Source organism: Salmo salar, chromosome ssa12 (genome assembly GCF_905237065.1).
Source record: "Salmo salar chromosome ssa12, Ssal_v3.1, whole genome shotgun sequence".
NCBI classification, from domain to species: Eukaryota; Metazoa; Chordata; class Actinopteri; order Salmoniformes; family Salmonidae; genus Salmo; species Salmo salar.
The window spans coordinates 92,954,902-92,970,645 of record NC_059453.1 but is presented as its reverse complement, the minus strand read 5'-3'; the positions used below and the strand labels follow the sequence as shown (position 1 = coordinate 92,970,645).

At 44.7% G+C, this 15,744-nt stretch overlaps 1 protein-coding gene across 1 annotated transcript in view; it reads right to left on the bottom strand.

Moving 5' to 3' along the window:
• LOC106566196 (acid-sensing ion channel 1) overlaps positions 1-11,961 on the bottom strand; it is a 381,807-nt gene extending 369,846 nt beyond the window's left edge. Inside the window, exon 1 of the mRNA XM_045691956.1 lies at positions 11,215-11,961. Within this exon, the coding sequence (XP_045547912.1) occupies positions 11,215-11,582 (368 nt within the window). The 5' untranslated portion in view covers positions 11,583-11,961. The remainder of the gene's footprint in view (positions 1-11,214) is intronic.
• Positions 11,962-15,744: the final 3,783 nt, after the last annotated feature.

The window sequence follows — 15,744 nt, the reverse complement described above, 5'->3', positions numbered from 1 at the left end:
AAGGCTACCCGAAATGTTTGACCCAAGTTAAACAATTTAAAGGCAATGCTACCAAATACTAATTAAGTGTATGTAAACTTCTGACCCACTGGGAATGCGATGAAAGAAATATAAGCTATAATAAATCATTCTCTCTACCATTAGTCAGACATTTCACATTCTTAAAATAAAGTGGTGATCCTAACTGACCTAAGACAGGGAATTCTTACTTTGATTAAATATCAGGAATTGTGAAAAACTGAGTTTAAATGTAGTTGGCTAAGGTGTATGTCAACTTCCGACTTCAACTGCAGCTCTACTGCTGTACATATCATTGTCAGTATATATTGTTGGTGTATAAACACAGATTGCATTTGGATTAAGTGTTATTTGGGTTGTTAATTGAATTAATTCCGACATTTTTGATTTCTTGTTTTTCATGATTAATTGTGTACTTGTTAAACATTTCCTCTGCACTGTCAGGAGCTAGTAACATAAGCATTTAGCTGCACCCACTATAACATCTGCTAAACAAACAAACTTTGATTTTTATTTGACTGACTCCCTCACACACACACACACACACACACACACACACACACACACACACACACACACACACACACACACACACACACACACACACACACACACACACACACACACACACACACACAGCAGCACACACACACACTCTCACACACACGACACACAATTCAGGGGGCTCTCTCCATTCAGGAGAAAACGGTCTCTCTCCATACAGGAGAAAACAGTCCAGGGGGGTCTCTCTCCGTACAGGAGAAAACAGTCCAGGGGGGTCTCTCTCCATACAGGAGAAAACAGTCCAGGGGGTCTCTCTCCATACAGGAGAAAACAGTCCAGGGGGGGGTCTCTCTCCATACAGGAGAAAACAGTCCAGGGGGGTCTCTCTCCATTCAGGAGAAAACAGTCCAGGGGGGTCTCTCTCCGTACAGGAGAAAACAGTCCAGGGGGGTCTCTCTCCATTCAGGAGAAAACAGTCCAGGGGGGTCTCTCTCCGTACAGGAGAAAACAGTCCAGGGGGGTCTCTCTCCATTCAGGAGAAAACAGTCCAGGGGGGTCTCTCTCCGTTCAGGAGAAAACAGTCCAGGGGGGTCTCTCTCCATACAGGAGAAAACAGTCCAGGGGGCTCTCTCCATACAGGAGAAAACAGTCCAGGGGGGTCTCTCTCCATACAGGAGAAAACAGTCCAGGGGGGTCTCTCTCCATTCAGGAGAAAACAGTCCAGGGGGTCTCTCTCCATTCAGGAGAAAACAGTCCAGGGGGGTCTCTCTCCGTATAGGAGAAAACAGTCCAGGGGGGGGTCTCTCTCCATACAGGAGAAAACAGTCCGGGGGGTCTCTCTCCGTACAGGAGAAAACAGTCCAGGGGGTCTCTCTCCGTACAGGAGAAAACAGTCCGGGGGGGTCTCTCTCCATTCAGGAGAAAACAGTCCAGGGGGGGTCTCTCTCCGTACAGGAGAAAACAGTCCGGGGGTCTCTCTCCGTACAGGAGAAAACAGTCCAGGGGGGTCTCTCTCCGTACAGGAGAAAACAGTCCAGGGGGGTCTCTCTCCATTCAGGAGAAAACAGTCCAGGGGGGTCTCTCTCCGTACAGGAGAAAACAGTCCAGGGGGGGGTCTCTCTCCATACAGGAGAAAACAGTCCAGGGGGGTCTCTCTCCATTCAGGAGAAAACAGTCCAGGGGGGTCTCTCTCCATACAGGAGAAAACTAGTCCAGGGGGGGTCTCTCTCCGTACAGGAGAAAACAGTCCAGGGGGGTCTCTCTCCATACAGGAGAAAACAGTCCAGGGGGGTCTCTCTCCATACAGGAGAAAACAGTCCAGGGGGGGTCTCTCTCCATACAGGAGAAAACAGTCCAGGGGGGGTCTCTCTCCGTACAGGAGAAAACAGTCCAGGGGGGTCTCTCTCCGTACAGGAGAAAACAGTCCAGGGGGGGTCTCTCTCCGTACAGGAGAAAACAGTCCAGGGGGGGTCTCTCTCCATTCAGGAGAAAACAGTCCAGGGGGGGTCTCTCTCCATTCAGGAGAAAACAGTCCAGGGGGGGTCTCTCTCCATACAGGAGAAAACAGTCCAGGGGGCTCTCTCCGTACAGGAGAAAACAGTCCAGGGGGGCTCTCTCCGTACAGGAGAAAACAGTCCAGGGGGGTCTCTCTCCATACAGGAGAAAACAGTCCAGGGGGGTCTCTCTCCATACAGGAGAAAACAGTCCAGGGGGGGTCTCTCTCCGTACAGGAGAAAACAGTCCAGGGGGTCTCTCTCCGTACAGGAGAAAACAGTCCAGGGGGTCTCTCTCCGTACAGGAGAAAACAGTCCAGGGGGGTCTCTCTCCATTCAGGAGAAAACAGTCCAGGGGGGTCTCTCTCCATACAGGAGAAAACGTTGAGTAAAGGAAGTGCAGGGGGGTCTGTTAATCAGCACGACAACATGGTGCATTTTGGGTGCACTGTATCATTTCTTATTGTCACTGTCCAGAAGGAACCTGCAAGTCAGCATTTGGTTGGAAGGTGTATACCCTGTGAACCCTGTACAGACGACTAATAATACAACTGGAATTTGCATCCCAAATGCCCTGGGCCCTGGTCTAAGGTAGTGTACTATATAGGGAATAGGGCTCTGGTCTAATGTAATGCACTTTAAAGGAAATAGGGCCCTGGTCTAAAGTAGTGTACTATATAGGGAATAGGGCCCTGGTCTAAAGTAGTGTACTACATAGGGAATAGGGCCCTGGTCTAAAGTAGTGAACTATATAGGGAATAGGGCCCTGGTCTAAAGTAGTGTACTACATAGGGAATAGGGCCCTGGTCTAAAGTAGTGAACTATATAGGGAATAGGGCCCTGGTCTAAAGTAGTGTACTACAGAGGAATAGGGTAGAATAGGGCCCTGGTCTAAAGTAGTGTTGATAGCTTTTGAAAGTGAACTATATAGGGAATAGGGCCCTGGTCTAAAGTAGTGTACTACAGAGGGAATAGGGCCCTGGTCTAAAGTAGTGAACTATATAGGGAATAGGGCCCTGGTCTAAAGTAGTGAACTATATAGGGAATATGGCTCTGGTCTAAAGTAGTGTACTATATAGGGTATAGGTTGCCATTTGGGACACAGGCACTGTAGTTTCACCAACGCCACTAATTACACTGGGATAAAGGCTTGTTTATCTACACAGCTTACCAGACACTGGTTAATTGCTTCTTCTTGTCATCCCTCGCTCTGTCTCTCTCTCCTCTCGCTCATTCTATCCATCATGCTGAGTCTGCTCCTCTCTCTCTCTCTCTCTATCCATCTCTCTGAGTCTCTCTCCTCCTCCTACTCCTCCTCCTCCTTCTCGTTCTGCCTCAAGCTAATTTGGAGGACACCACTGCTGCTCTGCTTAACCTGTTAAATTTCAAATTTCATGACTTGGTTTTCATATTTGTGCAATAACAACAACACCTGTTTATGAGCATGTAATGGACTGACAGCCGAGACCGGAGGTCGGCTCTGTAAAGCCGATTGACCAGGTAACGTTGTGCTGGCACTATGGAGTTAAACTCCTTGCCATCCCAGTTTATCGTACTATTGTAGGAAAAGAGTTTTCAGAATCCTAGAGGTGTCCGTCCTTCCTTAGGCCTCGCTGGAAGGATTGTGTTAGCTGAGATGTACATATTTCTGCAAATACCTTCGAGTGATAAAATACAATACATTCAAAAATGTCCCCAAGGTTAGTAGTAAATGTGAACATCGAGGTCAGAGAGAGAGAGAGAAATAGAGAGAGAGAGAAATAGAGAGAGAGAGAAATAGAGAGAGAAATAGAAAGAGAGAGAGAAGTAGAGAGAAATAGAGAGAGAAATAGAGAGAGAGAGAGAGAGAGAGAGAGAGAAATAGAGAGAGAAAGAGAGAGAGAGAAGTAGAGAGAGAAATAGAGAGAGAGAGAAAGATAGAGAGAGACGTAGAGAGAAATAGAGAGAAGTAGAGAGAAATAGAGAGAGAAGTAGAGAGAGAGAGAAGTAGAGAGAGAGAGAAGTAGAGAGAAATAGAGAGAAATAGAGAGAGAAATAGAGAGAGAAATAGAGAGAGAAATAGAGAGAGAAATAGAGAGAGAAATAGAGAGAGAGAAGTAGAGAGAGAGAGAGAAGTAGAGAGAGAGAGAAATAGAGAGAGAAGTAGAGAGAGAGAGAAATAGAGAGAAATAGAGAGAGAAGTAGAGAGAGATAGAGAGAGAAGTAGAGAGAGAGAAGTAGAGAGAGAGAAGTAGAGAGAGAGAGAGAGAGAAGTAGAGAGATAAGTAGAGAGAGAGAGAAGTAGAGAGAGAAGTAGAGAGAGAAGTAGAGAGAGAAATAGAGAGAGAAATAGAGAGAGAAATAGAGAGAGAGAGAGAAGTAGAGAGAGAGAGAGAAGTAGAGAGAGAGAGAGAGAAGTAGAGAGAGAGAGAGAGAAGTAGAGAGAGAGAAGTAGAGAGAGAAATAGAGAGAGAAATAGAGAGAGAGAAAAAGGCTCTCAAATTTAAAAATGCATGCGGACCTGATGGCATCCTAAATGAGATGCTCAAACTCACTTGTGAAAAATTTCAATTGGCTATATTAAAACTGTTTAATTTGATCCTGAGTGTAGGTTATTTCCCTGACATCTGGAATCAAGGACTCATAACCCCAATCTTTAAGAACGGAGACAAATTTGACCCTAACAATTACAGAGGCATGTGTGAACAGTAACCTGGGGAAGGTTTTCTGTAGTATCATCAATGTAAGAGTTCTAAACTTCCTTAATAAGCACAATGTCTTGAGTAAAAGCCAAATTGGATTTATACCAAAACATCGCACAACTGATCATATTTACACCCTACACACCCTGATAGATAAACATGTCCACCAAAATAATACCAAAATATACGCTTGCTTTATCGACTTCCAAAAAGCATTTGATTCTATTTGGCATACAGGACTGTTCTACAAAGTTATTGAAAGTGGTGTAGGGGGTAAAACATATGACATAATTAAATCAATGTATACTGGCAATACGTGCAGCATTAAAATTGGTAAGAAAATAACATAATTCTTTAACCAGGGGCGGGGCCTTCGTCAGGGTTGCAATCTGAGCCCTGCACTCTTCAATATTTACATCAACGAATTGGCCACTATTCTAGAAAAATCCTCAGCCCCTGGTGTTAGTCTCCACAATTCAGAAGTTAAATGCCTACTCTTCGCAGATGACCTATGCCTGCTGTCACCCACAGCACCTGGCCTACAGCAGAGCCTGGACCTGCTAGAGCAGTACTGCCAGACCTGGGCCCTGGCAGTAAACCCCAAAAAGACTAAAATAATGATTTTCCAGAGAAGATCCAGATCTCAGGGAATTAGACCAAAGTTCACAATTGGTACAAAATATATAGAGTACTGTACACACTACAATTACTTAGGTTTAAAAATAAGCTCAACTGGACACCTTAATGAGGCAGTGAATGAACTGAGAGAGAAAGCACGCAGGGCATTCTACGCCATTAAAAAGCAAATTCAAATTGAAATACCTATTAAAATTTGGCTAAAACTAATTGAATATGTCATTGAACCAATTGCACTTTATGGCAGCGAGGTGTGGGGTCCACTTGCAAAACAAGATTTCATCAAATGGGACAAACACCCCATTGAAACCCTACATGCAGAGTTCTGTAAGATTCTCCTACGTGTCCAGAGGAAAACTACAAACAATGCATGCAGGGCAGAATTAGGCCAATATCCACTAATAATAAAAACTCAAAAAAGAGCAATTAAGTTTTGGAAACATCTAAAATACAGTGACCCCCTCTCATATCATTACCAAGCCCTGCAATGCCAAGAGCTGAGCAAAGAAAATAGTCCCCTCATCCAGCTGGTCCTGGGGCTGAGTTCACTAACCTGTTCTACTAACACACTGAAGCCTCAGGACCAGAACATCCAATCAATCAGAATAAACCAAATTACAACACAGTCAAAACAAAACTACATTGCTTATTGGGAAACACAAGCACAAACACAAAGCAAAATGCAGTGCTATCTGGCCCTAAATCGACAGTACACCATGGCTAAATATTTGACCATGGTTACTGATCAAAACCTTAGAAAAACCTTGACAAAGTACAGGCTCAGTGAGCACAGCCTTGCCATTGAGAAGGGTAGACACAGGAAAACCTGGCTCCCTGTAGAGGAAAGGCTGTGCAACCACTGCACCACAGCAGAACCTGAGACGGAGCTGCATTTCCTGACAAAATGTCACAAATATAAAACAATTAGAGAGTGTCATTTCCCCAAATTTGAAACCCTTATTCAAGGTTTCAAAGACCTCTCTGATGAGGATAGGCTACCCGTCCTGTTGGGGAGGACGCAGAGAGCTGTGTGTTGGCAGCGCACTACATTGCTGCCTGCCATAAGTTGAGGGACAGTGTCTGACAGACCAATAAACCTGCACATGTCCTCTACTGTATGATTATTGTTATTGTTGAATATATGGTTATTTTGACCCTTGGTTATTGTTGTTACTGTTGTCCCGTTGACAATATTTGATTCTCATTTTTTATTTATTTTTATATTGTAAATATCCAAAATAAGCTTTGGCAATATGTATATTTTTACGTCATGCCAATAAAGCGAATTGAATTGAATTGAAAAAGAGAGAGAGAAAGAGAGAAAGAGAAATAGAGAGAGAGAGAGAAATAGAGAGAGAGAGAGAAGTAGAGAGAGAGGAAGAGAGAGAGAGAAAATAGAGAGAGAAAGAGAAGTAGAGAGAGAGAGAAATAGAGAGAGAAGTAGAGAGAGAGAGAAATAGAGAGAGAAATAGAGAGAGAAATAGAGAGAGAAATAGAGAGAGAGAAGTAGAGAGAGAAATAGAGAGAGAAATAGAGAGAGAGAGAGAAGTAGAGAGAGAAAGAGAGAGAGAGAGAGAGAGAAATAGAGAGAGAAATAGAGAGAGAGAAAAATAGAGAGAGAAATAGAGAGAGAGAGACAGAAATAGAGAGAGAGAGAGAGAGAGAGAGAGAAATAGAGAGAGAGAGAGACAGAGAGAGAAATAGAGAGAGAGAAATAGAGAGAAAGAAAAAGAGAGAAATAGAGAGAGAGAGAAATAGAGAGAGAAATAGAGAGAGAGAGAGAGAGAAATAGAGAGAGAGAAATAGAGAGAGAGAGAAATAGAGAGAGAGAGAGAAATAGAGAGAGAGAGAGAAATAGAGAGAGAGAGAGAAATAGAGAAAGAGAGAGAAATAGAGAAAGAGAGAGAAATAGAGAGAGAGAGAAGTAGAGAGAGAGAGAAGTAGAGAGAGAAATAGAGAGAGAGAAGTAGAAAGAGAGAGAGAGCAGTAGAGAGAGAAATAGAGAGAGCAGTAGAGAGAGAAATAGAGAGAGAGAGAGAGAAGTAGAGAGAGAGAGAGAGAAGTAGAGAGAGAGAGAGAAATAGAGAGAGAAATAGAGAGGGAGAAATAGAGACAGAGAAATAGAGAGAGAGAAATAGAGAGAGAGAGAAACAGAGAGAGAAATAGAGACAGAAGTAGAGAGAGAGAGAAACACAGAGAGAGTAGAGAGAGAAATAGAGAGAGAGAGAGAAATAGAGAGAGAAGTAGTGTTCTTACAGGGCCTTAGGCGAAAAAGCTGGGTGGATCAATACGCTAAAACTACACATGAAGTAAGGTGCTGCAAAGGCCTTTGGTAGCTGTTTAATAATGGCATAGTGTGTGTGTGTGTGTGTGTGTGTGTGTGTGTGTGTGTGTGTGTGTGTGTGTGTGTGTGTGTGTGTGTGTGTGTGTGTGTGTGAATATGTATTGTGTGTTGAGAGAGAGAGAGATGGATATACGCAGAAATCCCAGTCCGCACAATCTGACGACAAACAACTGATTGAAAGTCAAGCAGAGAATCCAAAACCTCTTGTTCAATACATCCCGTAGAATCTCATCCAGTTCTCAAACTGTTAGTTCTTTTGTCTGTAAGGTATTTTTTTCGTTATGTGTCGGAACCCAGGAAGACTAGCTGTCGCCAGTGGATTGTAATAAAAATCATACAAAAAAAACTAAATCACAGACGTAAAAATCAATATTATTTCTCTAAAGTAACAACTAACAACATTCCAAAGACATTTGAGGTACATCCAAATGCTTCAATCAATATATAATGGGATATGTTAAACCTGAATGTCCTGGTTCATTACTGATATATCCTGAATACAGCCAGCGATGACCATCAGTAAAGATGAGGCTCTGTGAAAGTAAATCAGCTTTTTATCTTGACTGCCAACGCCTATTGTTTATCAAGGGAAAGGAAAGGAGAGATGGAAAGATGGAGATAGAAGATCTGAAAGGTGTGAATTCTAAAGTGCATTGTGGGGGTGGCAGGTAGTCTAGTGGTTAGAGCCCCTGAACAAGGCAGTTAACCCACTGTTCCTAGGCCGTCATTGAAAATAACTATTTGTTCTTAACGGACTTGCCTAGTTAAATAAAAATAAAGTAAATACCAAGTTAAATTCTAAGAACAGATATGTAAGGGATTTGGATCTGCTATTGAAAATAGCATTTTTCTTTCTTCAGTTCCTGTGGTGATATTCACACCCTTTGAGCAAAAGACATTGAAAATACATGTTGTGCTCACTGGGCATACAGATACAGGAGTAGAAACTTCATGGCTGCTATTCTGACTAATGGTTTAAAAAGATCTGATTGGTCATGACCAATTAGTGGTCAAAGGTCAGAAATGTGCTTCCTGTGCAAAAGCAGTAGCTTTATGTCTTCAAACCGGCTTCACCTCAGCATGAGGTCATGTTTACAAATAATATAATACTTATTTATTAATCAATTACATATTATTATTATTTGTTGTTATTTACTTTTCACCCCTTTTTCTCCCAAATTTCGTGCTATCCAATTGGTAGTTACAGTCTTGTCCCATGGCTGCAACTCCTGTACGGACTCGGGAGAGGCGAAGGTCGAGAGCCGTGCGTCTTCCAAAACACAATGCCCACTTAACCCGGAAGCCAGCCGCACCAATGTGTCAGAGGAAACACTGTACACCTGGCGACTGTGTCAGCGTGCCCGCGCCCGGCCCGCCACAGGAGTCACTAGAGCGCGACGGGACAAGGACATCCCTGCCAGCCAAATCCTCCCCTAACCCGGACAACGCTGGGCCAATTGTGCACCGCCCCACGGGTCTCCCGGTCGCGGCCGGCTGCGACAGAGCCTGGACTCGAACCAGGATCTCTAGTGGCACAGCTAGTAAATGCACCACTCGGGAAGCCCTTACTTACATTTTCAGTTTAGTAATTTAGCAGATGCTCTTATCCAGAGCGACTTACAGCTGCAATTAGGGAAAATTGACATATTTTTCACACACTCTTAACCACTAGGCTACCTGCTTATTCATTATATCATAGAGTTTTACTGTAACCAAACACGTTCTCCCCTACAGTGTGAAGGGAGCTGTATCAGGTTTAGAAACGCATAATGCTTTAAAAGGTTTTGTATGTCTCCACCATGTTGTTTATGTACAGAAGCAGGATAGTGCCAGGCAAGTTAAGTTGAACATTGAACAGCTAACTGGTTAAGCGCTAGAAGGTTGAGTTCAACAGCTAACTGGATAAGCACTAGAAGGTTGAGTTCAACAGCTAACTGGATAAGCGCTAGAAGGTTGAGTAGAACTGCTAAAAGAACAGCTAACATTTTATTTAACTAGGCAAGTCAGCTAAGAACAAATTATTATTTACAATGACAGCCTACCCCGGCCAAACCCTAACAACGCTGGGCCAATTGTGTGCCGCCCTGTGGGACTCCCAATCACAGTCGGTTGTAATACAGCCTGGAATCGAACCAGGGTCTGTAGTGATGCCTCTAGCACTGAGATGCAGTGCCTTAGACCGCTGCGCCACTCGGGAGCCGAAAAACATGTTATGTTGAACAGCTATCTGATTAAGTTAAACAGCTAACTGGTTAAGCTGAGCAGCTAATTGGTTGAGCGCTAACTGGTTAAGTTAAACAGCTAATTGGTTAAGCTAAACAGCTAACTGGTTAAGCTAAGCAGCTAACTGGTTAAGCTAAGCAGCTAACTGGTTAAGCTAAGCAGCTAACTGGTTAAGCTAAGCAGCTAACAGAACAGCCAAATTGAACAGCTAACGGGAAAAGTTGAACGGCTAACGGGAAAAGTTGAACGGCTAACGGGAAAAGTTGAACGGCTAACGGGAAAAGTTGAACGGCTAACGGGAAAAGTAGACCGGCTAACTGGAAAAGTTGAGCGGCTAACGGGAAAAGTAGACCGGCTAACGGGAAATGTTGAACGGCTAACTGGTATTGTTGTGGCTCCACTGTGTTATAGTCTACTCACTTTCAGATAACTGGACACAAACTTCTATTGAAGGGATATTGTTTGTTTTGTCTAGTAGTATCCTTTTGTGTTCTCATGCAATTCAGAGTGTCCTGAGGTCTAACATGCTCAACAGTACATTCATTGAAGGAATATGAAGCACCAGGCTTTCATGATAAACCATGATATGTCACATTATAAAATGGACCATAATTAAGAGCAGATGGGAGACTACAGCTGCACAAACCCACAAAGTTACTGGAAAAGCATATTTACTGAGTAGAATAGAAACTCATACAGCTGACAACTGGGATCTTTTCACACTGAAATATATCTAACAGGTGATTTCAGGTAGACTCACATGCACTTATAGAATACACTCTAGACAAACAACATTCTGACATCACACACACACACACACACTCGACAAACAACATTATGACATCACAAACACACACTCTAGACAAAGAACATTATGACATCACAAACACACACACAGACAAACAACATTCTGACATCACAAACACACAAACAACATTCTGACATCACAAACACACACACAGACAAACAACATTCTGACATCACAAACACACACACACAGACAAACAACATTCTGACATCACAAACACACACACACAGATAAACAACATTATGACATCACAAACACACACACAGACAAACAAATTTATGACATCACAAACACACACACAGACAAACAACATTCTGACATCACAAACACACACACAAACAACATTATGACATCACAAATACACAGACAAACAACATTATGACATCACAAACACACACACTCGACAAACAACATTATGACATCACAAACACACACACAGACAAACAACATTATGACATCACAAACACACACACAGACAAACAACATTATGACATCACAAACACACACCTTCCATTGAGCAACGCGAGGAGCTCCCCGGCATGGTACAGATCGTTGCGTGTCACCCGGCCGAAGCGAAACGTGTTGAGGTTGCAGAAGGTGACTGCGGGGAAGATCATCAACGGTGTTGCTATCTCATCCAATTTAGTGACATGGGGGTACTGTAAGTAGAACTGGACCCGGTCCACACACACCAGGACCAGGAACCCGAGAGAACCCAGGAAGAACAAGATCCACAGGCACCGCTTGATGCAGATCCGTTCATAAGTGAACATGTGCGAGATGCCGTGGAGAGTCGATCTGCTGGCGAAAACTTCAATCGCCGGAGGTCGCTTGAAAGAGTCCACCATCTCTTCCGACTCAGCTTTGAGATCCATGACGAGGCGGTACGCTATCAGTGTGAAGGATTGGGAAATGGAGGGGTATAGTAGCCTAGACGAGGGGATGTTATTAACACTAGGAAGGAAGATACTGAGTCTGAGTTCACGCCGTGCTACGCATGGGTTTCTATGTTCTTCCTCATCCAGGCAGTATGAAATGTTGCGTCACTGAGTTCCCCAACAAAATAACACCGTGTACCATCTAGGCTACCAATACATTCTTCACAATGATGTCGTCTATTTTGCGCTCAATTTCCCTTCAAAACGGTCCTTGTGATAACGTAAACATACAGTATTACTGTCCAATAGAGTTCCAATTTACGCGCATGAATAGATTTCAATTGCCGATTGGTCTCTTTCTCTCTTCCAGGCTTGCAAAAACAACTCCCAGCAAAAACACAGCAAGGACTGAATGAAGTTGAGATGGTTCAGGCGCAGGTCAATGATATGGTTCAATCATATGCAAATGGTAATACAATCAACGCAGTTTTTTTGGGGGGGAGATGCTGTAAATTGTCTGTAACACGCTGCGTTACTTCCCATCGGCTGTAGTAAATCCCACCTGAAGACAGTCTTGTCCCGGACCGGTGAGAAAACAGTGAGCGGCGTGTCGGTCAGGCAACAACAGCGCCTTGCATCCCTCTTCTCCTGTCTCTAGAACAGCACTAAACACAACAACGCAGTCATCAAACTCCCCGTTTGAGTAGGATAAGATGAAACACGATTTATTAAGAGACCATCATAATAATCAGGGGGAAAAAATGTCAATCCAAAAACCAACAAATTAGGGGTAAAAGGCAGAAGGAATCTCTGAGGATGTCGATATAAACAGTTTTCCTTCCCTGATCAATTAATTTGATGCCGGAATCGGAGAAGAGGAGGGATTGGAAGGCACGTGTTTTAAATAGGGTGACAAAGTCGGTTGGAAAATACTTAAAGCTCCGAACCCGCGAGTCTCCGACTGATTCTCGCCTATTATGTCATTTTTAAACCACGGCTTCTTGCATCGAATTCACCAGAATATTTTAGTTTTGTTGTTGTAAGTAACACTCATCAGTGGTAGAAAACATGGGGTGGTGGCGCTGAGGCGGTAGGGAAGGGAGAGAGAGAGAGTGGTTGTGTACACACCCTGGTCTATGGTCTGAACAGTGTCAGGGAGAGGCTTATTGTAATAGTGCTGACATGAGCTAAATGAGGTGTCTGGCTGCAGACCTACACAAGGCAGAAAAAAAGCCTTCCTTACCCACCCACAAAACAACTAAGGGAATGGGACCCAAACATTATATCTCATTCTGAATCCTGATCAATACTTCTGATTAGAATGGAATGTAGACTAACATTCCAATAATCCATCCATGTGTAACAGTACAGCTTCCGTTCCTCTCCTCTCTTCGCCCCAACCTGGGCTTGAACCAGGGACTCTCTGCACACATCAACAACTGACACCCACCAAGCATTGTTACCCATCGCGCCACAAAAGTCACGGCCCTTGCAGAGCAAGGGGAACAACTACTTCAAGGTCTCAGAGCGAGTGACGTCACCCGATTGAAACGCTATTAGCGCGCGCCACCGCTAACTAACTAGCCATTTCACATTGGTTACACATGAAAAGAAGATGCAGAAACAGTTAGTTAGTTAGTTAGTTGGGGTGGACATGCATGTACTGTACAGCCTATAGTAAATAGCCTACTGCAATACTGTCAAAGCAGTATGAGGAACCTACTGCCGTGAGGATAAGAGTACTCACCCATGAAATTGCTCATAATTCATATATAATCCCCATTTGCTATAAGATTGACTGCATGTCACAGTCTATTTAAGCAATAAGGCCCGAGGGGGTTTGTGGTATATGGCCAGTATACCACGGCTAAGGGCTGTTCTTATGTACTACAGATACAGCCCTTAACCGTGGTATATTGGCCATGTACCACAAACCCCAGAGGTGCCTTATTGCTATTATAAACTGGTTACTAACGTAAACAAATGTTTTGTCATACCCGTGCTGTACGGTCTGATATACCACGGCTGTCAGCCAATCAGCGTTCAGGGTTCAAACCAGCAAGTTTATAATATACATTATATATAATTTATTGTGTTTTGAAGGCTACTGTATGCTGATAACTTAAAGCAAAACTCCACCCAAAAACTATATTTTGGTATTTGTTTCATTAGTCCATTGTTGATATAGTCCCGAAATGGTTTTGCATGTCAGCAGTCAAGTGTTAAGATTTCTGTATTTTGAAAGTTACATATCTTGAAAATGTGATTGCTGACATGCAAAACCTTTTCGGACAATATAACAATGGACTGTGTGTTCTCTCATAGTCCGACAGCATCTGGTGGCACAGGGCTAATCATCTCTCCTACGTGCACATTTTCTCTTCTCCCCCTTTCACCCGTCCATCTCCTCTCCCTCCTGTCCATCTCCCCTTTCACCTGTCCATCTCCTCTCACTCCTGTCCATCTCCCCTCTCACCTGTCCATCTCCTCTCCCTCCTGTCCATCTCCCCTCTCACCTGTCCATCTCCCCTCTCTCCTGTCCATCTCCCCTCTCACCTGTCCATCTCCTCTCCTTCCTGTCCATCTCCTCTTCTACCTGTCCATCTCCCCTCTCACCTGTCCATCTCCTCTCCCTCCTGTCCATCTCCCCTCTCACCTGTCCATCTCCCCTCCCGCCTGTCCATCTCCTCTCCCTCCTGTCCATCTCCCCTCTCACCTGTCCATCTCCCCTTTCACCTGTCCATCTCCCCTCCTACCTGTCCATCTCCTCTCCTTCCTGTCCATCTCCTCCCCCACCTGTCCATCTCCTCTCCCTCCTGTCCATCTCCTCTCCCTCCTGTCCATCTCCCCTCTCACCTGTCCATCTCCTCTCCCTCCTGTCCATCTCCTCTCCCTCCTGTCCATCTCCCCTCTCACCTGTCCATCTCCCCTCTCACCTGTCCATCTCCTCTCCCTCCTGTCCATCTCCTCTCCCTCCTGTCCATCTCCCCTCTCACCTGTCCATCTCCTCTCCTACCTGTCCATCTCCTCTCCCTCCTATCCATCTCCCCTCCCACCTGTCCTTCTCCTCTCCCTCCTGTCCATCTCCTCTCTTACCTGTCCATCTCCTCTCTCACCTGTATATCCCCCCCACACCTGTCCATCTCCTCTCTCACCTGTCCATCTCCCCCCCCACCTGTCCATCTCCCCTCTCACCTGTCCATCTCCCCTCCCACCTGTCCATCTCCTCTCTCTCCTGTCCATCACCTCTCTCTCCTGTCCATCTCCTGTCTTACCTGTCCATCTCCCCCCACACTTGTCATCTCCTCTTTCCACCTGTCCATCTACTCTCTAACCTGTCCATCTCCTCTCTCTCCTGTCCATCTCCTCTCTCCCACCTGTCCATCTCCTCTCTCTACCTGTCCATCTCCTCTGTCACCTATCCATCTCCTCTCTCACACCTGTCCATCTCCTCTCTCATCTGTCCATTTCCTCCCACCTGTCCATCTCCTCATTTGAATTCCTTGCTGTCACCCACACTTGTCCACTCAAGCTTAACATTGTTGTCATCTATCTCCCACCATCTGACGATGGCTGACCACTTACCGTGCTGGGCGACTTCAACCTCCCGACGCCTGGCTTCAATTCATTTCTTTCCACCTCTTTCTTTCCAGTCCTTTCCTCTTTGACCTCACCATTTCCCAGTCACCTACAACTCACTGGACAGGCAATGCGCTTGACCTCATCTTCACTAGAGGCGGTTCTCCTACTAATCTCACTTCAACACCCGTCCATGTCTCTGTTCTCCTACTAATCTCACTACAACCCCCCTCCATGTCCCTGTTCTCCTACTAATCTCACTTCAACACCCGTCCATGTCTCTGTTCTCCTACTAATCTCACTACAACCCCCCTCCATGTCCCTGTTCTCCTACTAATCTCACTACAACCCCCGTCCATGTCTCTGATCACTACTTTGTTTCCTTCTCTCTCCATCTCTCCTCCAACCCTACCCACTCAGCCCCTACCCAGCTGGTCGTCCCACTACTCTCTCCATCTCTCCTCCAACCCTACCCACTCAGCCCCTACCCAGCTGGTCGTCCCACTACTCTCTCCATCTCTCCTCCAACCCTACCCACTCAGCCCCTACCCAGCTGGTCATCCCACTACTCTCTCCATCT